The following is a 25,838-nucleotide window of genomic DNA, read 5'->3' as shown; positions in this document are numbered from 1 at the left end:
TAGTAAAGGACAATAAAGTTTGAAAAACTTCAGAAACCTATGAAAAAACGGCACCTCGCCTCAGCAGCTCTGCTGAGGCGCCTACCTGCCCCTTCAAACGACCAACAGACAATACGCTTTCAATCTCAGGTCCGGATCAGCACTACGGCGCTGCAGACCGCTTGCTTAGAAACCATGCTGTCATAGCGTTTCACTTATAGGACATATCAGTAACCGGGACTTCCTTAAATGAGTGCTGCACGTCTTTTTCTCCAGCCCAAGTGCGCCAAGGAAGTCCCGCCTATCATGGGCGTGATCGAAGCCCATAGAAAGTTGCAATACGCCATCTTGTCAGACCGGGGCAAGAATATAAATAAAGCCCACGCGGTTGCGACGTCTCTGCTATAGGAGACACTGTAATTAGCCCAAAATGTGAACCGGAGGCTCCGGCAATAAAAAGTGCACACTACCTTCCCCAGCGTCAGTCAAAAAAACAGAATTTATGCTTACCTGATAAATTACTTTCTCCAACGGTGTGTCCGGTCCACGGCGTCATCCTTACTTGTGGGATATTCTCCTCCCCAACAGGAAATGGCAAAGAGTCCCAGCAAAGCTGGTCACATGATCCCTCCTAGGCTCCGCCCACCCCAGTCATTCGACCGACGGACAGGAGGAAATATATATAGGAGAAACCATATGATACCGTGGTGACTGTAGTTAGAGAAAATAATTCATCATACCTGATTAAAAAACCAGGGCGGGCCGTGGACCGGACACACCGTTGGAGAAAGTAATTTATCAGGTAAGCATAAATTCTGTTTTCTCCAACATTGGTGTGTCCGGTCCACGGCGTCATCCTTACTTGTGGGAACCAATACCAAAGCTTTAGGACACGGATGAAGGGAGGGAGCAAATCAGGTCACCTAAACGGAAGGAACCACAGCTTAATATTTTTGTTAGAAACAACTTTAGGAAGAAAACCAGGCTTAGTACGCAAAACCACCTTATCTGCATGGAACACCAGATAAGGAGGAGAACACTGCAGAGCAGATAATTCTGAAACTCTTCTAGCAGAAGAAATTGCAACCAAAAACAAAACTTTCCAAGATAGTAACTTAATATCTATGGAATGTAAGGGTTCAAACGGAACCCCTTGAAGAACTGAAAGAACTAAATTTAGACTCCAGGGAGGAGTCAAAGGTCTGTAAACAGGCTTGATCCTAACCAGAGCCTGAACAAATGCTTGAACATGTGGCACAGCTGCCAGTCTTTTGTGTAGTAAGACAGACAAAGCAGAGATCTGTCACTTTAGAGAACTTGCAGATAATCCTTTCTCCAAACCTTCTTGAAGAAAGGAGAGAATCTTAGGAATTTTTATCTTATTCCATGGGAATCCTTTGGATTCACACCAACAGATATATTTTTTCCATATTTTATGGTAAATTTTTCTAGTTACAGGTTTTCTGGCCTGAACCAGAGTATCTATAACCGAATCTGAAAACCCACGCTTTGATAGAATCAAGCGTTCAATCTCCAAGCCGTCAGTTGGAGGGAGACCAGATTTGGGTGTTCGAATGGACCTTGAACAAGAAGGTCCTGTCTCAAAGGTAGCTTCCATGGTGGAGCCGATGACATATTCACCAGGTCTGCATACCAAGTCCTGCGTGGCCACGCAGAAGCTATCAAGATCACTGAGGCCCTCTCCTGATTGATCCTGGCTACCAGCCTGGGAATGAGAGGAAACAGTGGGAATACGTAAGCTAGGTTGAAAGTCCAAGGAGCTACTAGTGCATCTACTAGAGTCGCCTTGGGATCCCTGGATCTGGACCCGTAGCAAGGAACCTTGAAGTTCTGACGAAACGCCATCAGATCCATGTCTGGAATGCCCCATAATTGAGTTATTTGGGCAAAGATTTCCGGATGGAGTTCCCACTCCCCCGGATGAAATGTCTGACGACTCAGAAAATCCGCTTCCCAATTTTCCACTCCTGGGATGTGGATCGCAGACAAGTGGCAGGAGTGATCCTCCGCCCATTGAATTATCTTGGTCACTTCTTTCATCGCCAGGGAACTCCTTGTTCCCCCCTGATGATTGATATATGCGACGGTCGTCATGTTGTCTGATTGAAACCTTATGAATTTGGCCTTTGCTAGTTGAGGCCAAGCTCTGAGAGCACTGAATATCGCTCTCAGTTCCAGAATGTTTATCGGGAGAAGAGACTCTTCCCGAGACCATAGACCCTGAGCTTTCAGGGATTCCCAGACCGCGCCCCAGCCCACTAGACTGGCGTCGGTCGTGACAATGACCCACTCTGGTCTGCGGAAGCTCATTCCCTGTGACAGATTGTCCAGGGTCAGCCACCAACAGAGTGAATCTCTGGTCTTTTGATCTACTTGAATCATCGGAGACAAGTCTGTATAATCCCCATTCCACTGTCTGAGCATGCACAGTTGTAATGGTCTTAGATGAATTCGTGCAAAAGGAACTATGTCCATTGTTGCAACCATCAATCCTATTACTTCCATGCACTGCGCTATGGAAGGACGAGGAACAGAATGAAGTACTTGACAAGAGCTTAGAAGTTTTGATTTTCTGACCTCTGTCAGAAAAATCCTCATTTCTAAGGAATCTATTATTGTTCCCAAGAAGGGAACTCTTGTTGACGGGGACAGAGAACTTTTTTCTTTGTTCACCTTCCATCCGTGAGATCTGAGAAAGGCTAGGACGATGTCCGTATGAGCCTTTGCTTTTGACAGGGACGACGCTTGAATTAGGATGTCGTCCAAGTAAGGTACTACTGCAATGCCCCTTGGTCTTAGAACCGCTAGAAGGGACCCTAGTACCTTTGTGAAAATCCTTGGAGCAGTGGCTAATCCGAATGGAAGTGCCACAAACTGGTAATGCTTGTCCAGAAAAGCGAACCTTAGGAACTGATGATGTTCCTTGTGGATAGGAATATGTAGGTACGCATCCTTTAAATCCACGGTAGTCATAAATTGACTTTCCTGGATGGTGGGTAGGATCGTTCAAATAGTTTCCATTTTGAACGATGGTACCCTGAGAAATTTGTTTAGGATCTTCAGATCCAAAATTGGTCTGAATGTTCCCTCTTTTTTGGGAACTATGAACAGATTGGAATAAAATCCCATTCCTTGTTCTCTTATTGGAACTGGATGTATCACTCCCATCTTTAACAGGTCTTCTACACAATGTAAGAATGCCTGTCTCTTTATTTGGTTTGAAGATAAGTGAGACCTGTGGAACCTTCCCCTTGGAGGTAGTTCCTTGAATTCCAGGAGATAACCTTGAGAAACTATTTCTAGCGCCCAAGGATCCTGAACATCTCTTGCCCAAGCCTGAGCAAAGAGAGAGAGTCTGCCCCCCACTAGATCCGGTCCCGGATCGGGGGCTATCCCTTCATGCTGTTTTGGTAGCAGTGGTAGGCTTCTTGGCCTGCTTACCCTTGTTCCAGCCTTGCATTGGTTTCCAGGCTGGTTTGGGTTGTGAAGTATTACCTTCTTGCTTAGAGGATGCAGAATTAGAGGCTGGTCCGTTTCTGCGAAAGGGACGAAAATTAGGCTTATTTTTAGCCTTAAAAGACCTATCCTGTGGGAGGGCGTGGCCCTTTCCCCCAGTGATGTCTGAAATAATCTCTTTCAAATCTGGTCCAAATAATGTTTTACCTTTGAAAGGAATGTTAAGCAATTTTGTCTTGGAAGACACATCCGCTGACCAAGACTTTAGCCAAAGCGCTCTGCGCGCCACGATAGCAAACCCTGAATTTTTCGCCGCTAATCTAGCTAATTGCAAAGCGGCGTCTAAAACAAAAGAGTTAGCCAATTTAAGTGCTTGAACTCTGTCCATAACCTCCTCATACGAAGATTCTTTACTGAGCGACTTTTCTAGTTCCTCGAACCAGAAACACGCTGCCGTAGTGACAGGAACAATGCATGAAATTGGTTGTAGAAGGTAACCTTGCTGTACAAAAATCTTTTTAAGCAAACCCTCTAATTTTTTATCCATAGGATCTTTGAAAGCACAACTATCTTCGATAGGAATAGTAGTGCGTTTGTTTAGAGTAGAAACCGCCCCCTCGACCTTGGGGACTGTCTGCGATAAGTCCTTTCTGGGGTCGACTATAGGAAATAATTTCTTAAATATAGGGGGGGAACAAAAGGTATGCCGGGCTTTTCCCACTCTTTATTTACTATGTCCGCCACCCGCTTGGGTATAGGAAAAGCGTCGGGGGGCACCGGAACCTCTAGGAACTTGTCCATCTTACATAATTTCTCTGGAATGACCAAATTGTCACAATCATCCAGAGTAGATAACACCTCCTTAAGCAGTGCGCGGAGATGTTCTAATTTAAATTTAAATGACACAACATCAGGTTCAGCTTGATGAGAAATTTTTCCTGAATCTGAGATTTCTCCATCAGACAAAACCTCCCTCATGGCCCCTTGAGATTGGTGTGAGGGTATGTCAGAACAGTTATCATCAGTGCCCTCTTGCTCTTCAGTGTTTAAAACAGAGCAATCGCGCTTTCTCTGATAAGTAGGCATTTTGGATAAAAGATTTGCTATGGAGTTATCCATTACAGCCGTTAATTGTTGCATGGTAATAAGTATTGGCGCACTAGATGTACTAGGGGCCTCCTGTGTGGGCAAATCTGGTGTAGACACAGTAGGGGATGATGTAGTATCATGTTTACTCCCCTCATTTGAGGAATCATCTTGGGCAATATCATTATCTGTGGCATTACTGTCCTTACTTTGTTTGGACACTATGGCACAATTATCACATAAATTTAAATGGGGAGATACATTGGCTTTCATACATATAGAACATAGCTTATCTGATGGTACAGACATGTTAAACAGGCTTAAACTTGTCAACAAAGCACAAAAAACGTTTTAAAATAAAACCGTTACTGTCACTTTAAATTTCAAACTGAAAACACTTTATTACTGAATATGTGAAAAAGTATGAAGGAATTGTTCAAAAATTACCAAAATTTCACCACAGTGTCTTAAAAGTATTGCACACCAAATTTCAGAGCTTTAACCCTTAAAATAACGGAACCGGAGTCGTTTTTAAATTTAACCCCTATACAGTCCCAGCTATATGCTTTGCTGAGACCCAACCAAGCCCAGAGGGGAATACGATACCAAATGACGCCTTCTAGAAGCTTTTTTAGTGATTCTTAGATCCTCACACATGCATCTGCATGCCTTGCTCTCCAAAAACAACTGTGCAGTAATGGCTCAGTCTATAACTAGAAAGGCCCCCAGACTAAAAAAGGTGTCCAACACAGTGCCTGCCGTTTTTTAAACGTTCCCCAAGATTATAATGCCAATTATTAGCTAGAATCTGCATAATATGCTCCAATAAAGCAATCGTTTTAGCCCATAAAAATGTCTACCAGTTTTTAAGCCCTTTTTTAAGCCCTTTATTCTTTTATGTTTGACTAAGAAAATGGCTTACCGGTCCCCATGAGGGGAAATGACAGCCTTCCAACATTACATGGTCTTGTTAGAAATATGGCTAGTCATACCTTAAGCAGAAAAGTCTGCTAACTGTTTCCCCCAACTGAAGTTACTTCATCTCAACAGTCCTGTGTGGAAACAGCAATCGATTTTAGTTACTGTCTGCTAAAATCATCTTCCTCTTACAAACAGAAATCTTCATCCTTTTCTGTTTCAGAGTAAATAGTACATACCAGCACTATTTTAAAATAACAAACACTTGATAGAAGAATAAAAACTACATTTAAACACCAAAAAACTCTTAACCATCTCCGTGGAGATGTTGCCTGTGCAACGGCAAAGAGAATGACTGGGGTGGGCGGAGCCTAGGAGGGATCATGTGACCAGCTTTGCTGGGACTCTTTGCCATTTCCTGTTGGGGAGGAGAATATCCCACAAGTAAGGATGACGCCGTGGACCGGACACACCAATGTTGGAGAAAAAACCCTTGAGTAACATTCCTCAAATAACTGTAAGCCCTGTAAGCGTGTCATTTTTAAAGAAACACGCAGCCTTAGGGAAAGTAACATAACATTGTGGGTGCTACATAAACCTAAGAGAACCCACACTCTGCAGACAAAGAGCCCTGTAAGAGCCCAAAATCTGTCCCCAGCAAAGCAAAAAAACGTACAGCCATATCTGAGATTTTTGTACCCAGAAAAATAAAGACTGCACTTACCTCAATGCTGAGGAACAGCATGAAACGTCCCACAGGATCAGGAGGTCTTCTTACCTCCAGCAGCACTGTGGACACAGAAGGGCCTTAGTTACTATATGCTAAGACCATAATCCAGAAGGGCAGCACAAGTATGGAAGGCGCAGTGAGGCTAAAACCACACCAGTTCCCATTGCCTTAAAGCCACCTGTAGCTCTACTCTAGAGGCTGACAAGGAATACGGCTACACCCTATAGTAAAATAGTACACTTTGGCACCATTTTAAAAATAAAAAACTCTTGATTGAAGAATCTAAACTAACACCTCACTTTACCTCTTCCTATCACTAACACAGGCAAAGAGAATGACTGGAGTGGGAGGGAAGGGAGGAACTATATATACAGCTCTGCTGTGTTGCTCTTTGCCTCCTCCTGCTGACCAGGAGGCGATATCCCACAAGTAAGGATGAAATCCGTGGACTCATCGTATCTTGTAAAATACATTTTTTCATCTCCTTGCCAAGAACTGCACCTTTTCGAGGATAACATTTTAATGATGCACATATTTCTATTTTTTTTATTATTTTTGATTTATTTTTATTTTGTTTGCAGTATATCACGCCTATCCTAGGTGTACCTAGGTACTGATGGTGATTAGCTGCCCACAGTTATTCTGTTGGACTCTTGAATTTAATTATTCTCATGTATAGATTTGTATTATAGAATTATAGATTTGTATTTATTAGCACTAAAATTATTCTTTTCTTTTCTAAAATATGGAGAGTCCACAACGTCATCAATTACTAGTGGGGATATCACTCCTGGCCAACAGGAGGAGGCAAAGAGCACCACAGCAAAGCTGTTAAGTGTCACTCCCCTACCCACAATCCCTAGTCATTCTCTTTGCCTCTGTCTGTGGAAAAGGTGAAGTTCGGTGTCTGAAGAAATGAATTCCTTTTTTGGGTACTTTTCCCTGCAAGTAAGGATTTGGGTTAAGCTTAGTCCACGTTAATCTCTTCAGTAGAGTAGTGGTTGCTTTTAAGCAGTTAAGAAGTAGTGAGGTGGTCCTTATTCTGTTCCCAACATATTGCTGCCTTAGTTATAGAAAGCCAGAGTAGGTTTACTCTGTTCTTTCTTTTTCTACAGGTCTCTGTAAGGAGTATGTGTCTTTTCACACCTTGTGAGCTTTCTTCCTGCTGGACAGCTAGATTGCAGGTAAGTGCTTTTCTGTCTTCTAGGTTCTGGAGACATTGCACTTAAAGAGGGATTAGGTGCAATTTCTGGGAACATTTTATATCCTTGGGATAGGATATTTTCTGGAAGGGTGCAGGCACTGGTCATGTGATAGGAGACTAAAGGGTTAATGACAGTTTTTAACCTTTATTTCATTGTGGCTCATTATTGGAAATATGTTTTGTGTTTTCTTGAAATACACACTCTTGCAGGGAGTATCCTCCTCACGAGATGAGGGTATGTGTGGTGTTTAGACTGCTAGACACAGATTCAAGCTGAGGCGGTTTTTCTATACGTACACTTTTATTTTTAGCTGCGCAATTGTCAGCCGGATGGTCATGTGACCCGCTCTTCCGCTTTTAGTTATAAGCGGATTCTTTTCGGACATTGCAAGCTTCCCTTGGTCGGCAGGCGGTCTGTGTTGTCTTCTGTACTTTGGGAATCCTAGGATTGGTAATCCGGTGGTCAGATGAGACACCTCAGTCAAAACAGAGGTGTAGAGGTCTCTGTTAGTTTTGCTTATTTAGCGTATATAACGCTCTAAAACGCTTGAGAAAAATTGGTCCTTTATTTTTAAAGAGACAGTATTAAAGTTACATAAAATAAAAAGAAAAAAGTTTTTTGTTTTTTTCGTTTATTTGGCTGATATATGGACATGGAGCAAGACTCAGTGTCTTTTACTAAATGCTTGCTATGCCTAGAGGCCCAAATTGTTATGCCCATGCAATTCTGTTCTGCATGCTTAACCACAACTCTTGAGAATAAAAATAGATTGTTGCCCTCTGAGCCTGTCTCCCAGGATGATGCTGTTCAGGCTATACCTCAGTTTTCTCCTCAAACGTCCCAAGCCTCAATGGCGTCACATGCAGTGCTTTGTGGTTCCTCTCAGTTTCCTGGAGGAGTTTATTTGCCTGCAAAAATTGCTGCTCAGGTATCTTCTGCAGTATCTGCGGCAGTATCTGCTTTTCCTATGCTTAAGGGAAAACGCAAAAGGAAAATTAGAGATTCAGGTAACAAAGTTACTGTTCCGCCTACTGCTACACAGGTTGCCCTCCCTCATAAGTCTGATGAGGAGGATACATCGACAGCCTCTGATACTGAAGAAGTAAACTTCAGATTTAAGCTTGAACACCTTTGTATACTCTTAAAGAAGGTATTGGCTACTTTGGACAACTCTGATACTCCTGTCAACCCTAAGAAATCTATTAAACTTAATAAATACTATGATGTTCCTTCCTCTGTGGAAGTGTTTCCTGTTCCAGACCGTGCAACAGAGATTATTTCACAGGAATGGGAGAAGCCAGGGATATCTTTCACCCCGTCTCCTGTCTTTAAAAAGATGTTTCCTGTCGCTGACTCCATTAAAGAATCATGGCGCACGGTGCCTAAAGTAGAAGGGGCCATTTCTACTCAGGCGACAACTACTATCCCTATAGAGGACAGCTGCTCCTTTAAGGATCCATGGACAAGAAGCTGGAGGGTTATTTGAAAAAGATGTATGTTCATCAAGGTCTTTAATGGCAACCTGCAGTTTGTATTGCCACTGTGTCAAGTGCGGCATCTTATTGGTGCAACGCCTTGTCTGAGTCTATTTTGGACTGCTTTGGAGGAGATCCAAGATAGGATTAATGCTCTCAAACTAGCCAATTCCTTTATTTCTGACGCTACCATGTAAGTTATTAGACTGGGAGCCAAGATATCTGGCTTCACTGTCCTAGCCCACAGGGTGTTGTGGCTAAAATCTAGGTCAGCCGATGTTACCTCTAAGTCTAAGCTTCTGGTGCTTCCTTACAAGGGTAAGAACTTGTTTGGACCTGGTCTGGCAGAAATAATTTCCGATATTACGGGTGGAAAAGGGTCTTTTCTTCCTCAAGACAAAAAAAAAACAGACCTAAAGGACGTCAAAGCAATTTTCGTTCCTTTCGTAACTTCAAAGGAAAATCTTCTTCTTCCAAGCAGGAACAGTTTAAGTCTTCTTGGAAACCCACTCAGTCTTGGAACAAGGTTAAGCAATCAAAGAAACCCACAGCTGAGTCTAAGTCAGGACCTTTCCTCCCTGGGAATGATAGTTCCAGTTCAGGAACAGGGCCTAGGATTCTATTCAAATTTTTAAACTATTTTAGACCTAAAGTGTCTCAACAAGTTTCTCAGAGTACCGTCCTTCAAAATGGAAACGTTTTGTTCCATTCTTCCTTTGGTCCAAGAGGGTCAGTTCATGATGACCATGGACCGGAAGGACGCGTATCTTCATGTTCCCATCCACAAGTATAAGTACAAGTTCCTGAGATTCGCCTTTCTAGACAAACACTCATTTTTTGGCTCTTCCGTTTGGCCTTGCCACAGCTCCCAGAATTTTCTCAAAGATTCTAGGGGCTCTCTTGGCAGTGACCAGGTCCCGGGGAATTGCAGTAGCGCCTTACCTGGACGACATATTGGTTCAGGCGCCATCTTTTCAACAAGCAAACTCTCATACAGAGATTTTTGTCTTTTCTATGTTCCCACAGATGTAAAGTGAATCTGGGAAAGAGTTCCTTTGTTCCAGCTAAAAGGGTAGATTTCTTAGGGACCATAATAGATTCTATATCTATGAAAATTTTTCTGACAGAGGTCAGAAAATCCAAAATTCTTTCCTCTTGCCTCTCTCTACAGTCTACTGTCAGGCCATCAGTGGCTCAATGTATGGAGGTAATTGGTCTGATGGTCGCTTCCATGGACATCATTCCCTTTTCTCGATGCCATTTGAGAGCTCTGTAGTTATGCATGCTCAGACAATGGAATGGAGACCATTTGGATTTGTCTTCAAGGATAGATCTAGACCCGTCGACAGACTATCTTCCATGGTGGCTTTCTCAGGAGCATCTGTCTCAGGGCACATGCTTCTGGAGACCTTACTGGGTGATTGTGACCACGGACGCCAGCCAGCTAGGCTGGAGAGCAGTCTGGGACTCGTTAAAGGTGCAGGGACTATGGACTAGGGAGGAGTCTGCTATCCCCATAAATATCTTGGAGTTGAGAGCGATTTACAATGCTCTGATGGCTTGGCCTCAGTTGTACTTAGCCCGGTTTATCAAGTTCCAGTCGGACAACATCACCTCAGTGAGTTACATCAACCACCAGGGAGGAACTCGGAGTTCCTTAGCAATGAAGGTGGTGGCTTGGATTACTCAGTGGGCAGAAGCTCACAAGTGTTGTCTATCTGCCATCCACATTCCAGGAGTGGACAACTGGGAAGCGGATTTCCTGAGTAGACAGACATTTCATCCCGGGGGGTGGGCTCTCCATCCGGAGGTGTTCTCCAGGTTAACCCTCAAATTGGGGGTGTCGGAGCTAGATCTGATGGCGTCTTGGCAGAACGCCAAACTTCCAAGGTACAGTTCAAGGTCAAGAGATCCGCAGGCTGTCCTGATAGACGCTCTGGCGGTTCCTTAGGATTTCAGTCTAACATACCTGTTTCCTACGTTTGCGCACCTTCCACGAGTCATTTCTCGTATCACAGGAGAGAGTGTCGGTAATTTTAATAGCTCCTGCATGGCCTTGCAGGATGTGGTATGCAGACCTAGTGAGGATGTCAACTCTGCCTCCCTGGAGGTTACCTTTGAGGAAGGACCTTCTAATTCAGGGTACATTCCTCCATCCAAAACAGAATTTATGTTTACCTGATAAATTACTTTCTCCAACGGTGTGTCCGGTCCACGGCGTCATCCTTACTTGTGGGATATTCTCCTCCCCAACAGGAAATGGCAAAGAGCCCAGCAAAGCTGGTCACATGATCCCTCCTAGGCTCCGCCTTCCCCAGTCATTCGACCGACGTAAAGGAGGAATATTTGCATAGGAGAAATCATATGATACCGTGGTGACTGTAGTTAAAGAAAATAAATTATCAGACCTGATTAAAAAACCAGGGCGGGCCGTGGACCGGACACACCGTTGGAGAAAGTAATTTATCAGGTAAACATAAATTCTGTTTTCTCCAACATTGGTGTGTCCGGTCCACGGCGTCATCCTTACTTGTGGGAACCAATACCAAAGCTTTAGGACACGGATGAAGGGAGGGAGCAAATCAGGTCACCTAGATGGAAGGCACCACGGCTTGCAAAACCTTTCTCCCAAAAATAGCCTCAGAAGAAGCAAAAGTATCAAACTTGTAAAATTTAGTAAAAGTGTGCAGTGAAGACCAAGTCGCTGCCTTACATATCTGATCAACAGAAGCCTCGTTCTTGAAGGCCCATGTGGAAGCCACAGCCCTAGTGGAATGAGCTGTGATTCTGTCAGGAGGCTGCCGTCCGGCAGTCTCGTAAGCCAATCTGATGATGCTTTTAATCCAAAAAGAGAGAGAGGTAGAAGTTGCTTTTTGACCTCTCCTTTTACCAGAATAAACAACAAACAAGGAAGATGTTTGTCTAAAATCCTTTGTAGCATCTAAATAGAATTTTAGAGCACGAACAACATCCAAATTGTGCAACAAACGTTCCTTCTTTGAAACTGGATTCGGACACAAAGAAGGCACGACTATCTCCTGGTTAATGTTTTTGTTAGAAACAACTTTCGGAAGAAAACCAGGTTTAGTGCGTAAAACCACCTTATCTGCATGGAACACCAGATAAGGAGGAGAACACTGCAGAGCAGATAATTCTGAAACTCTTCTAGCAGAAGAAATTGCAACCAAAAACAAAACTTTCCAAGATAATAACTTAATATCAACGGAATGTAAGGGTTCAAACGGAACCCCCTGAAGAACTGAAAGAACTAAATTGAGACTCCAAGGAGGAGTCAAAGGTTTGTAAACAGGCTTGATTCTAACCAGAGCCTGAACAAAGGCTTGAACATCTGGCACAGCTGCCAGCTTTTTGTGAAGTAACACAGACAAGGCAGAAATCTGTCCCTTCAAGGAACTTGCAGATAATCCTTTCTCCAAACCTTCTTGAAGAAAGGATAGAATCTTAGGAATTTTTACCTTGTCCCAAGGGAATCCTTTAGATTCACACCAACAGATATATTTTTTCCATATTTTGTGGTAAATTTTTCTAGTTACAGGCTTTCTGGCCTGAACAAGAGTATCAATGACAGAATCTGAGAATCCTCGCTTTGATAAGATCAAGCGTTCAATCTCCAAGCAGTCAGTTGGAGTGAGACCAGATTCGGATGTTCGAACGGACCTTGAACAAGAAGGTCTCGTCTCAAAGGTAGCTTCCATGGTGGAGCCGATGACATATTCACCAGGTCTGCATACCAAGTCCTGCGTGGCCACGCAGGAGCTATCAAGATCACCGATGCCCTCTCCTGATTGATCCTGGCTACCAGCCTGGGGATGAGAGGAAACGGCGGGAATACATAAGCTAGCTTGAAGGTCCAAGGTGCTACTAGTGCATCTACTAGAGTCGCCTTGGGATCCCTGGATCTGGACCCGTAGCAAGGAACCTTGAAGTTCTGACGAGAGGCCATCAGATCCATGTCTGGAATGCCCCACAGTTGAGTAATTTGGGCAAAGATTTCCGGATGGAGTTCCCACTCCCCCGGATGAAAAGTCTGACGACTCAGAAAATCCGCTTCCCAATTTTCCACTCCTGGGATGTGGATTGCAGACAAGTGGCAGGAGTGAGTCTCCGCCCATTGAATGATTTTGGTCACTTCTTCCATCGCCAGGGAACTCCTTGTTCCCCCCTGATGGTTGATGTACGCAACAGTTGTCATGTTGTCTGATTGAAACCGTATGAACTTGGCCTTTACTAGCTGAGGCCAAGCCTTGAGAGCATTGAATATCGCTCTCAGTTCCAGAATATTTATCGGTAGAAGAGATTCTTCCCGAGACCAAAGACCCTGAGCTTTCAGGGGTCCCCAGACCGCGCCCCAGCCCACCAGACTGGCGTCGGTCGTGACAATGACCCACTCTGGTCTGCGGAAGCTCATCCCCTGTGACAGGTTGTCCAGGGACAGCCACCAACGGAGTGAATCTCTGGTCCTCTGATTTACTTGTATCGTCGGAGACAAGTCTGTATAGTCCCCATTCCACTGACTGAGCATGCACAGTTGTAATGGTCTTAGATGAATGCGCGCAAAAGGAACTATGTCCATTGCCGCTACCATCAAACCTATTACTTCCATGCACTGCGCTATGGAATAGGAACAGAATGAAGTATTTGACAAGAGTTCAGAAGTTTTGTTTTTCTGGCCTCTGTCAGAAAAATCCTCATTTCTAAGGAGTCTATTATTGTTCCCAAGAAGGGAACCCTTGTTGACGGAGATAGAGAACTCTTTTCTACGTTCACTTTCCATCCGTGAGATCTGAGAAAGGCCAGGACAATGTCCGTGTGAGCCTTTGCTTGAGGAAGGGACGACGCTTGAATCAGAATGTCGTCCAAGTAAGGTACTACTGCAATGCCCCTTGGTCTTAGCACCGCTAGAAGGGACCCTAGTACCTTTGTGAAAATCCTTGGAGCAGTGGCTAATCCGAACGGAAGTGCCACAAACTGGTAATGCTTGTCCAGGAATGCGAACCTTAGGAACCGATGATGTTCCTTGTGGATAGGAATATGTAGATACGCATCCTTTAAATCCACCGTGGTCATGAATTGACCTTCCTGGATGGAAGGAAGAATTGTTCGAATGGTTTCCATTTTGAACGATGGAACCTTGAGAAACTTGTTTAGGATCTTGAGATCTAAGATTGGTCTGAACGTTCCCTCTTTTTTGGGAACTACGAACAGATTGGAGTAGAACCCCATCCCTTGTTCTCCTAATGGAACAGGATGAATCACTCCCATTTTTAACAGGTCTTCTACACAATGCAAGAATGCCTGTTTTTTTATGTGGTCTGAAGACAATTGAGACCTGTGGAACCTCCCCCTTGGGGGAAGCCCCTTGAATTCCAGAAGATAACCTTGGGAGACTATTTCTAGCGCCCAAGGATCCAGAACATCTCTTGCCCAAGCCTGAGCGAAGAGAGAGAGTCTGCCCCCCACCAGATCCGGTCCCGGATCGGGGGCCAACATCTCATGCTGTCTTGGTAGCAGTGGCAGGTTTCTTGGCCTGCTTTCCTTTGTTCCAGCCTTGCATTGGTCTCCAGGCTGGTTTGGCTTGAGAAGTGTTACCCTCCTGCTTAGAGGACGTAGCACTTGGGGCTGGTCCGTTTCTGCGAAAGGGACGAAAATTAGGTTTATTTTTGGCCTTGAAAGACCTATCCTGAGGAAGGGCGTGGCCCTTGCCCCCAGTGATATCAGAGATAATCTCTTTCAAGTCAGGGCCAAACAGCGTTTTTCCCCTTGAAAGGAATGTTAAGCAATTTGTTCTTGGAAGACGCATCCGCTGACCAAGATTTTAACCAAAGCGCTCTGCGCGCCACAATAGCAAACCCAGAATTTTTCGCCGCTAACCTAGCCAATTGCAAAGTGGCGTCTAGGGTGAAAGAATTAGCCAATTTGAGAGCACGAATTTTGTCCATAATCTCCTCATAAGAAGAAGAATTATTAATGATCGCCTTTTCTAGCTCATCGAACCAGAAACACGCGGCTGTAGTGACAGGGACAATGCATGAAATTGGTTGTAGAAGGTAACCTTGCTGAACAAACATCTTTTTAAGCAAACCTTCTAATTTTTTATCCATAGGATCTTTGAAAGCACAACTATCTTCTATGGGTATAGTGGTGCGTTTGTTTAGAGTAGAAACCGCCCCCTCGACCTTGGGGACTGTCTGCCATAAGTCCTTTCTGGGGTCGACCATAGGAAACAATTTTTTAAATATGGGGGGAGGGACGAAAGGTATACCGGGCCTTTCCCATTCCTTATTTACAATGTCCGCCACCCGCTTGGGTATAGGAAAAGCTTCGGGGGGCCCCGGGACCTCTAGGAACTTGTCCATTTTACATAGTTTCTCTGGAATGACCAAGTTCTCACAATCATCCAGAGTGGATAACACCTCCTTAAGCAGAGCGCGGAGATGTTCCAACTTAAATTTAAATGTAATCACATCAGGTTCAGCTTGTTGAGAAATTTTCCCTGAATCTGAAATTTCTCCCTCAGACAAAACCTCCCTGGCCCCCTCAGACTGGTGTAGGGGCACTTCAGAAACAATATCATCAGCGTCCTCATGCTCTTCAGTATTTTCTAAAACAGAGCAGTCGCGCTTTCGCTGATAAGTGGGCATTTTGGCTAAAATGTTTTTGATAGAATTATCCATTACAGCCGTTAATTGTTGCATAGTAAGGAGTATTGGCGCGCTAGATGTACTAGGGGCCTCCTGTGTGGGCAAGACTGGTGTAGACGAAGGAGGGGATGATGCAGTACCATGCTTACTCCCCTCACTTGAGGAATCATCTTGGGCATCATTTTCTCTAAATTTTGTGTCACATAAATCACATCTATTTAAATGAGAAGGAACCTTGGCTTCCCCACATTCAGAACACAGTCTATCTGGTAGTTCAGACATGTTAAACAGGCATAAACTTGATAACAAAGTACAAAAAACGTTTTAAAATAAAACCGTTACTGTCACTTTAAATTTTAAACTGAACACACTTTATTACTGCAATTGCGAAAAAGTATGAAGGAATTGTTCAAAATTCACCAAAATTTCACCACAGTGTCTTAAAGCCTTAAAAGTATTGCACACCAAATTTGGAAGCTTTAACCCTTAAAATAACGGAACCGGAGCCGTTTTTATATTTAACCCCTTTACAGTCCCTGGTATCTGCTTTGCTGAGACCCAACCAAGCCCAAAGGGGAATACGATACCAAATGACGCCTTCAGAAAGTCTTTTCTATGTATCAGAGCTCCTCACACATGCATCTGCATGTCATGCTTCTCAAAAACAAGTGCGCAATACAGGCGCGAAAATGAGACTCTGCCTATGATTAGGGAAAGCCCCTAGAGAATAAGGTGTCCAATACAGTGCCTGCCGGTTATTTTACAAAATTCCCAAGAATAAAATAATTCCTCAAGGCTATGGAGTATAAAATATGTTTATATATAAATCGATTTAGCCCAGAAAATGTCTACAGTCTTAAAAAGCCCTTGTGAAGCCCTTTTTTTCTGTCTGTAATAAAAATGGCTTACCGGATCCCATAGGGAAAATGACAGCTTCCAGCATTACATCGTCTTGTTAGAATGTGTCATACCTCAAGCAGCAAAAGTCTGCTCACTGTTCCCCCAACTGAAGTTAATTCCTCTCAACAGTCCTGTGTGGAGACAGCCATCGATTTTAGTAACGGTTGCTAAAATCATTTTCCTCTTACAAACAGAAATCTTCATCTCTTTTCTGTTTCAGAGTAAATAGTACATACCAGCACTATTTTAAAATAACAAACTCTTGATTGAATAATAAAAACTACAGTTAAACACTAAAAAACTCTAAGCCATCTCCGTGGAGATGTTGCCTGTACAACGGCAAAGAGAATGACTGGGGAAGGCGGAGCCTAGGAGGGATCATGTGACCAGCTTTGCTGGGCTCTTTGCCATTTCCTGTTGGGGAGGAGAATATCCCACAAGTAAGGATGACGCCGTGGACCGGACACACCTATGTTGGAGAAATCTCATTTCTCTGAAGCTGAAAGCTTAGAGATTGAACGCTTAGTTCTGTCTAAGCGTGGATTTTCAGAGTCGGTCATTGAGACCATGATCCAGGCTCGCAAGCCTGTTACTCGTAAGATTTACCATAAGGTATGGCGTAAATACCTTTATTGGTGTGAATCTAAAGGCTACTCTTGGAGTAGGGTCAGGATTCCTAGAATTTTGTCTTTTCTCCAGGAAGGTCTGGAGAAAGAATTGTCAGTCAGTTCTCTGAAAGGTCAGATTTCTGCATTATCTATTTTGTTACACAAGCATCTGGCAGACAAGCCAGATGTTCTTTCTTTTTGTCAGGCCCTGGTCAGAATCAGGCCTGTGTTTAAACCTGTTGCTCCTCCTTGGAGCCTTAACCTTGTTTTAAAGTTTTGCAACAGGCTCTGTTTGAGCCAATGCATTCCATAGATATTAAGTTGTTTGTTTCTTGTTGCTATCTCTTCTGCTTGAAGAGTCTCAGAGCTCTTGGCTTTGCAGTATGATTCACATTACCTTATCTTTCATGCAGATTAGGCGGTCCTGCATACTAAGTTGAGATTTCTCCCTAAAGTGGTTTCGAATAGAAATATTAAATCAGGAAATTGTTGTTTCTTCTCTATGTCCTAATCCTTCTTCTCATAAGGAACGTTTGTTGCACAACTTGGATGTCTTCAAGCGACTAATGATTTTTGCAAGTCCTCTGCCCTGTTTGTTTGTGTTATGTTATGCCTGTTCTTTTAAACAGGTAACAAATTTAGTGAACACTGGATCACAACTGCAGATCATACAGTTAATTTTTATAGAATTTTTTATAAACATACGCAGAGATCAACAATATTATGTAGCCACAGAGATAGAATGAGTTCAAGTGGAAATAAAAAGTTTACCTTTGTGATGCCTTGAAATGGAACTCTGTCAGATCTGGATCAGAGACTAGTGGGTGTGGCTTAAGTCCGAGATTTTACTTGTAATTAATTAAACTGAAATGCCCCAACAAGCAAGGAAAGCTATAAACAATAACCAGGAGTTAGCTGGAGAGACTTATTGAATGTGAGAAACGAAACTGTAGGTACATTTTAGCCTCTGAGTCTCTGTGATGTCACTGAAGTGGGAGTGTCCGGTGAAACTCTTTTCTAAGAGCCGTATATTTTAAAGTTATTGCAGATCTTTGTTAACATCTGCAAAATAATGTTTGCAGTTTCTTTCCTCCTTGGAAGGGTTTTAATCCTGGGGCAAAAGATAGTTGTGCTGTGAAAATGTTTGTAACAGAGTTCTGACTTCTGACACAAACAGGTGCTGCAGATACTGTGAGAGAGTGAAATCCACAAAATATATTTGATAGCTCCACAAGTCAAATACAGGTGGCCCTCTGTTTACAGCGGTTCAATTTACACCGTTTCAGAATAACAACCTTTTTTTTCCAGTCATGTGACTGCTATTGAAAAGCATTGAGAAGCAGTGCATTGATTAAAATAACCAGTAGGTGGAGCTGTCCGCTTGTGTTGCAGCAAAGCCAAGCAAGCTGAAATTAATCAGTTTAACCAGACATGAGCTATCGAGCAGATTTCAAAGGAACAAGATCTTCCTGTCTATAAATCAGTCCAGATTGGAATGCATAGAAAGAACTGTTTGCAGAAGAATGCAAGTGAAGTCTGTGTTGTGTGATTATTTTATCAGGTTTATAATGCTGTTTAGCATTTAAAGTCTTCATTTCAAAGCTTTAAAAATAATGTATTAGGTGTTACTTATGACAATTTTGAGAGGGGTCTGGAACCTAACTCCCTCACTTCCCTTTGACTTACATTATAAACTGGGTTTCAATTTACAACGGTTTTGATTTACAACCATTCCTTCTGGAACCTAACCCCGGCGTAAACTGAGGGCTACCTGTATATTTAATTTTATATCCACAAGTTCTTGCTTATGATGGATGTACACTGTAATCCAAAAGGTGACTGCAGGTTATAGGTTTGTAACTGTTAATTTTCCCAAATTAGCTATGTATACAGTATATTAGGAGAACGACTGGCAAGGTTTGTCAGCCTATACACACAAATTACTGAGCACCTGTGGAAAGGTGAGTCAAACTTTTATTGTGAGAAAACAGAAAAAAAGGGCAGGAGAAAAAATTAAAGGAACAGTACATGATGCACCTATGACAGTTTGTTTCTATGCAAAGCGTAACGGTCAGAAGGCTACTGCTACTTCTCTTTCCCTCTGGTTGATAAGTATAATCCATTTTGCTTATGAGACTGCTGGTCAGCAGCCTCCTGAGAGAATTACAGCTCATTCCACGAGGGCTGTCTCCTCTTCTTGGGCTTTCAAAAATGAAGCTTCTGTGGAACAGATTTGCAAGACTGCAACTTGGTTCTCTCTGCATACTTTTCCCAATTTTGCCTCGGCTGAGGCTTCTTTTGGTAGAAAGGTTCTTCAAGCAGTGGTGCCTTCTGTTTAGGTCTGCTTGTCTTGTTTTCCCTCCCTAGTCATCCCGTCTCCTCTAGCTTGGGTATTGGTTCCCACTAGTAATTGATGACATTGTGGACTCTCCATATCTTAGGAAAGAAAACAACATTTATGCGTACCTGATACATTTCTTTCTTTCCGGATATGGAGAGTCCCTGACCCCACCCTTATTTAAGACAGTTATTTTTGACTAAACCTCTACACCTTTGTGTTATTCCTTTTTCCATTTCCCTTTGGTCGAATGACTGGGGATTGTGGGTAGAGTGACATGTAATAGCTTTGCTGTGGTGCTCTTTGCCTCCTCCTGCTGGCCAGGAGTGATATTCCCACTAGTAATTGATGATGTTGTGGACTCTCCATATCGGCAAAGAAATTTATCAGGTAAGCATAAATTTTGTTTTTCTGTGATCAGTAATTGTATTTGTTTAATTTAATAGAGAGGAAATAGTAAAAAGCAAATTGTTGTTTTTAACTAGACCAAGGTGTTGAGTTTGAAAAGTGAAAAAATAATTTGAAAATCTGCAGGGAAAGTATTGATTGACTGCTATACTAATGTTGAAATGTACTCATGCAAGGTTTAGGTAGGGACTGTTTTCATGGCAAAAGCATTCGATATTTTGGTTATTGCTGGGTTTTCAAATTATTGGAACCAATTTGAATTTGAAAACACTACAAAAGCTAATTTTAGGGACCTCTCCTGAACTTTATACAAGATCAAATGGTGTCTGCATATTTTACTAAAAAGCAGAATATGCAAACAATAAAAGCAAATGGAAATGATGTACAGTATATGTACCTTGTTTTTCTTCTAAGGCTGCTTCCTCAAGACATCTACTTGCAGAGAGTAGTTCAAATGCTTGTTCATAGTCTGTGAAAATAAATTATATCTACTGCAATCAAAGGGTTTACATGTAGTTGCAGAGATGGAACTAAAATATGTGTAAAAATAAAGATATTTTGGGTTGTTCTTCTATTCTAATATATCTGATGTAGAACCACACATATACTGGACATGGAGGATAACCTTGTTATTTGTTTGAGCAAATACATCAATATTTGTGTATTGGTTTAAATTTAAATGTAAACAGTCTTTAGTTCACATTTTTTTCCAAAAGAAAATTTTCAACACATTTGTTCTTTTTTATTGAAGATGGAACATTTACCTTTAAACTATTCTTTAAAATATTAAAACTTGATATTTTTTCCTGTTTAGTTTAGACCTATCTCCGTCTCTCTGATGTGATCTATGGGAATGGATCTAGTAACTTACTTATTTTTTTATGAGGCAATTTCTAATTTGTTGCAGGAATAATTACAGATCAAATGAGTCTGTAATTCAAAAAGATTTAATGGCTCTAGTGTATCATCAGTTTTGCTATGAGTCTTAGACAAACAGCATCAAAACAGGACGAAGAAAACTTGCAAATACCTTTGTCCACAGCATCTCCTTGAAGAAGCCTTTGTGTAGTCAATTCAACTGAACTCTTCATTCTTGACAGCACATACTCCAGACGCTTCTGTTCTTTGCACATTTTAAAGAATGTTTTTGCCATTCCTTATCCAAATAAAAACATAAGAAAATAATATTTTAAAACATATACCACCATAATGAAAGAACTGTTGAAAATCAAAGCTATATACTCATAATCCCAGAAGATACAATTTTTATCTAAACATCTTAATTTTCAAAACTTTCAAAATTATCCTATATAATAAAAGGCCAGGTATGTTTGTCAGATGCAGTCATGCGCAGTAGAGACTGCAGAGGACAAACATACCTGGCCTTTATCAGCAGAGGAGTGTGCACTGCGGAAGCTTCCTGGTGGGGGTGTGCCCTTGTGGGTGTGACAAGGGGGCGTGACATCGTGGGCGTGTCCAGGCGTGCCCTGATGGGGACGTGGCCTTGCGGGTGTGACAAGGGGCGTGACCGCGTGGGAGGAAGGGTGTGCCCTCTCGGGAGCGCGCATGAAGGGGCGTGGTCAACGGGAGAGAGGTGGGAGAGACCAAAAGAGAGGAGAGGAGGGAAATATAGAAAGCGAGCAAAAGAGTGGGGAAGAGAGAGAGTAAAAGAGGGGGGGGAGAGAAAGAGGAAGAGAGAGAGCAAAAGAGGAGGAGAGAGCAAAAAAAGAGGGGGAGAGAGAAAGAGGAGTAGAGAGAGCAAAAGAGTGGGAAGAGAGCAAAAGAGGGTGAAAGAGCGCAAAAGAGGGGGAGAGAGAGCGCAAAAGAGGGGGAGAGAGAGAGCACAAAAAAGAGGGGGGAGGGAGAGCCCAAAAGAGAGGGGGGAGAGAGAGAGCCCAAAAGAGAGGGAGAGAGAGTGCAAAAGAGACGGGGGAGAGAGAGAGAGCGCAAAAAACAGAATTTATGTTTACCTGATAAATTACTTTCTCCAACGGTGTGTCCGGTCCACGGCGTCATCCTTACTTGTGGGGATATTCTCTTCCCCAACAGGAAATGGCAAAGAGCCCAGCAAAGCTGGTCACATGATCCCTCCTAGGCTCCGCCTACCCCAGTCATTCGACCGACGTTAAGGAGGAATATTTGCATAGGAGAAACCATATGGTACCGTGGTGACTGTAGTTAAAGAAAATAAATTATCAGACCTGATTAAAAAAACCAGGGCGGGCCGTGGACCGGACACACCGTTGGAGAAAGTAATTTATCAGGTAAACATAAATTCTGTTTTCTCCAACATAGGTGTGTCCGGTCCACGGCGTCATCCTTACTTGTGGGAACCAATACCAAAGCTTTAGGACACGGATGAAGGGAGGGAGCAAATCAGGTCACCTAAATGGAAGGCACCACGGCTTGCAAAACCTTTCTCCCAAAAATAGCCTCAGAAGAAGCAAAAGTATCAAACTTGTAAAATTTGGTAAAAGTGTGCAGTGAAGACCAAGTCGCTGCCCTACATATCTGATCAACAGAAGCCTCGTTCTTGAAGGCCCATGTGGAAGCCACAGCCCTAGTGGAATGAGCTGTGATTCTTTCGGGAGGCTGCCGTCCGGCAGTCTCGTAAGCCAATCTGATGATGCTTTTAATCCAAAAAGAGAGAGAGGTAGAAGTTGCTTTTTGACCTCTCCTTTTACCTGAATAAACAACAAACAAGGAAGATGTTTGTCTAAAATCCTTTGTAGCATCTAAATAGAATTTTAGAGCGCGAACAACATCCAAATTGTGCAACAAACGTTCCTTCTTTGAAACTGGTTTCGGACACAGAGAAGGTACGATAATCTCCTGGTTAATGATTTTGTTAGAAACAACTTTTGGAAGAAAACCAGGTTTAGTACGTAAAACCACCTTATCTGCATGGAACACCAGATAAGGAGGAGAACACTGCAGAGCAGATAATTCTGAAACTCTTCTAGCAGAAGAAATTGCAACTAAAAACAAAACTTTCCAAGATAATAACTTAATATCAACGGAATGCAAGGGTTCAAACGGAACCCCCTGAAGAACTGAAAGAACTAAATTGAGACTCCAAGGAGGAGTCAAAGGTTTGTAAACAGGCTTAATTCTAACCAGAGCCTGAACAAAGGCTTGAACATCTGGCACAGCGGCCAGCTTTTTGTGAAGTAACACAGACAAGGCAGAAATCTGTCCCTTCAGGGAACTTGCAGATAATCCTTTTTCCAATCCTTCTTGAAGGAAGGATAGAATCCTAGGAATCTTAACCTTGTCCCAAGGGAATCCTTTAGATTCACACCAACAGATATATTTTTTCCAAATTTTGTGGTAAATCTTTCTAGTTACAGGCTTTCTGGCCTGAACAAGAGTATCGATAACAGAATCTGAGAATCCTCGCTTCGATAAGATCAAGCGTTCAATCTCCAAGCAGTCAGCTGGAGTGAAACCAGATTCGGATGTTCGAACGGACCCTGAACAAGAAGGTCTCGTCTCAAAGGTAGCTTCCAAGGAGGAGCCGATGACATATTTACCAGATCTGCGTACCAAGTCCTGCGTGGCCACGCAGGGGCTATCAAGATCACCGACGCCCTCTCCTGATTGATCCTGGCTACCAGCCTGGGGATGAGAGGAAACGGCGGGAACACATAAGCTAGTTTGAAGGTCCAAGGTGCTACTAGTGCATCCACTAGAGCCGCCTTGGGATCCCTGGATCTGGACCCGTAGCAAGGAACTTTGAAGTTCTGACGAGAGGCCATCAGATCCATGTCTGGAATGCCCCACAGCTGAGTGACTTGGGCAAAGATTTCCGGATGGAGTTCCCACTCCCCCGGATGCAATGTCTGACGACTCAGAAAATCCGCTTCCCAATTTTCCACTCCTGGGATGTGGATAGCAGACAGGTGGCAGGAGTGAGACTCCGCCCATAGAATGATTTTGGTCACTTCTTCCATCGCCAGGGAACTCCTTGTTCCCCCCTGATGGTTGATGTACGCAACAGTTGTCATGTTGTCTGATTGAAACCGTATGAACTTGGCCCTCGCTAGCTGAGGCCAAGCCTTGAGAGCATTGAATATCGCTCTCAGTTCCAGAATATTTATCGGTAGAAGAGATTCTTCCCGAGACCAAAGACCCTGAGCTTTCAGGGATCCCCAGACCGCGCCCCAGCCCATCAGACTGGCGTCGGTCGTGACAATGACCCACTCTGGTCTGCGGAATGTCATCCCTCGTGACAGGTTGTCCAGGGACAGCCACCAACGGAGTGAGTCTCTGGTCCTCTGATTTACTTGTATCTTCGGAGACAAGTCTGTATAGTCCCCATTCCACTGACTGAGCATGCACAGTTGTAATGGTCTTAGATGAATGCGTGCAAAAGGAACTATGTCCATTGCCGCTACCATCAACCCGATCACTTCCATGCACTGAGCTATGGAAGGAAGAGGAACGGAATGGAGTATCCGACAAGAGTCTAGAAGTTTTGTTTTTCTGGCCTCTGTCAGAAAAATCCTCATTTCTAAGGAGTCTATTATTGTTCCCAAGAAGGGAACCCTTGTTGACGGAGATAGAGAACTCTTTTCCACGTTCACTTTCCATCCGTGAGATCTGAGAAAGGCCAGGACAATGTCCGTGTGAGCCTTTGCTTGAGGAAGGGACGACGCTTGAATCAAAATGTCGTCCAAGTAAGGTACTACAGCAATGCCCCTTGGTCTTAGCACAGCTAGAAGGGACCCTAGTACCTTTGTGAAAATCCTTGGAGCAGTGGCTAATCCGAAAGGAAGCGCCACGAACTGGTAATGTTTGTCCAGGAATGCGAACCTCAGGAACCGATAATGTTCCTTGTGGATAGGAATATGTAGATACGCATCCTTTAAATCCACCGTGGTCATGAATTGACCTTCCTGGATGGAAGGAAGAATAGTTCGAATGGTTTCCATCTTGAACGATGGAACCTTGAGAAACTTGTTTAAGATCTTGAGATCTAAGATTGGTCTGAACGTTCCCTCTTTTTTGGGAACTATAAACAGATTGGAGTAGAACCCCATCCCTTGTTCTCTTAATGGAACGGGATGAATCACTCCCATTTTTAACAGGTCTTCTACACAATGTAAGAATGCCCGTCTTTTTATGTGGTCTGAAGACAACTGAGACCTGTGGAACCTCCCCCTTGGGGGAAGTCCCTTGAATTCCAGAAGATAACCTTGGGAGACTATTTCTAGCGCCCAAGGATCCAGAACATCTCTTGCCCAAGCCTGAGCGAAGAGAGAGAGTCTGCCCCCCACCAGATCCGGTCCCGGATCGGGGGCCAACATTTCATGCTGTCTTGGTAGCAGTGGCAGGTTTCTTGGCCTGCTTTCCCTTGTTCCAGCCTTGCATTGGTCTCCAAGCTGGCTTGGCTTGAGAAGTATTACCCTCTTGCTTAGAGGACGTAGCACTTTGGGCTGGTCCATTTCTACGAAAGGGACGAAAATTAGGTTTATTTTTTGCCTTGAAAGGCCGATCCTGAGGAAGGGCGTGGCCCTTACCCCCAGTGATATCTGAGATAATCTCTTTCAAGTCAGGGCCAAACAGCGTTTTCCCCTTGAAAGGAATGTTAAGTAGCTTGTTCTTGGAAGACGCATCAGCCGACCAAGATTTCAACCAAAGCGCTCTGCGTGCCACAATAGCAAACCCAGAATTCTTAGCCGCTAACCTAGCCAATTGCAAAGTGGCGTCTAGGGTGAAAGAATTAGCCAATTTGAGAGCATTGATTCTGTCCCTAATCTCCTCATAAGGAGGAGAATCACTGTCGACCGCCTTTATCAGCTCATCGAACCAGAAACATGCGGCTGTAGCGACAGGGACAATGCATGAAATTGGTTGTAGAAGGTAACCCTGCTGAACAAACATCTTTTTAAGCAAACCTTCTAATTTTTTATCCATAGGATCTTTGAAAGCACAACTATCCTCTATGGGTATAGTGGTGCGTTTGTTTAAAGTGGAAACCGCTCCCTCGACCTTGGGGACTGTCTGCCATAAGTCCTTTCTGGGGTCGACCATAGGAAACAATTTTTTA

General features: G+C 43.4%; 1 protein-coding gene across 2 annotated transcripts in view; it reads right to left on the bottom strand.

Annotated features, from left to right (window-relative positions):
* Positions 1 to 25,838, bottom strand: part of PHF11 (PHD finger protein 11) — a 589,089-nt gene that overhangs the window by 27,362 nt on the left and 535,889 nt on the right. For both annotated transcript variants that reach the window (XM_053708365.1, XM_053708366.1), the window contains 2 exons: positions 20,817 to 20,942; positions 20,184 to 20,255 (listed from right to left, as the gene is read on the bottom strand). In XM_053708365.1, coding sequence (XP_053564340.1) covers positions 20,184 to 20,255; positions 20,817 to 20,942 — 198 coding nt within the window. The remainder of the gene's footprint in view (positions 1 to 20,183; positions 20,256 to 20,816; positions 20,943 to 25,838) is intronic.

The sequence above is a fragment of the Bombina bombina genome, chromosome 3 (assembly GCF_027579735.1).
Source record: "Bombina bombina isolate aBomBom1 chromosome 3, aBomBom1.pri, whole genome shotgun sequence".
Classification (NCBI taxonomy): domain Eukaryota; kingdom Metazoa; phylum Chordata; class Amphibia; order Anura; family Bombinatoridae; genus Bombina; species Bombina bombina.
This window is presented reverse-complemented; position numbering and strand designations above follow the sequence as displayed.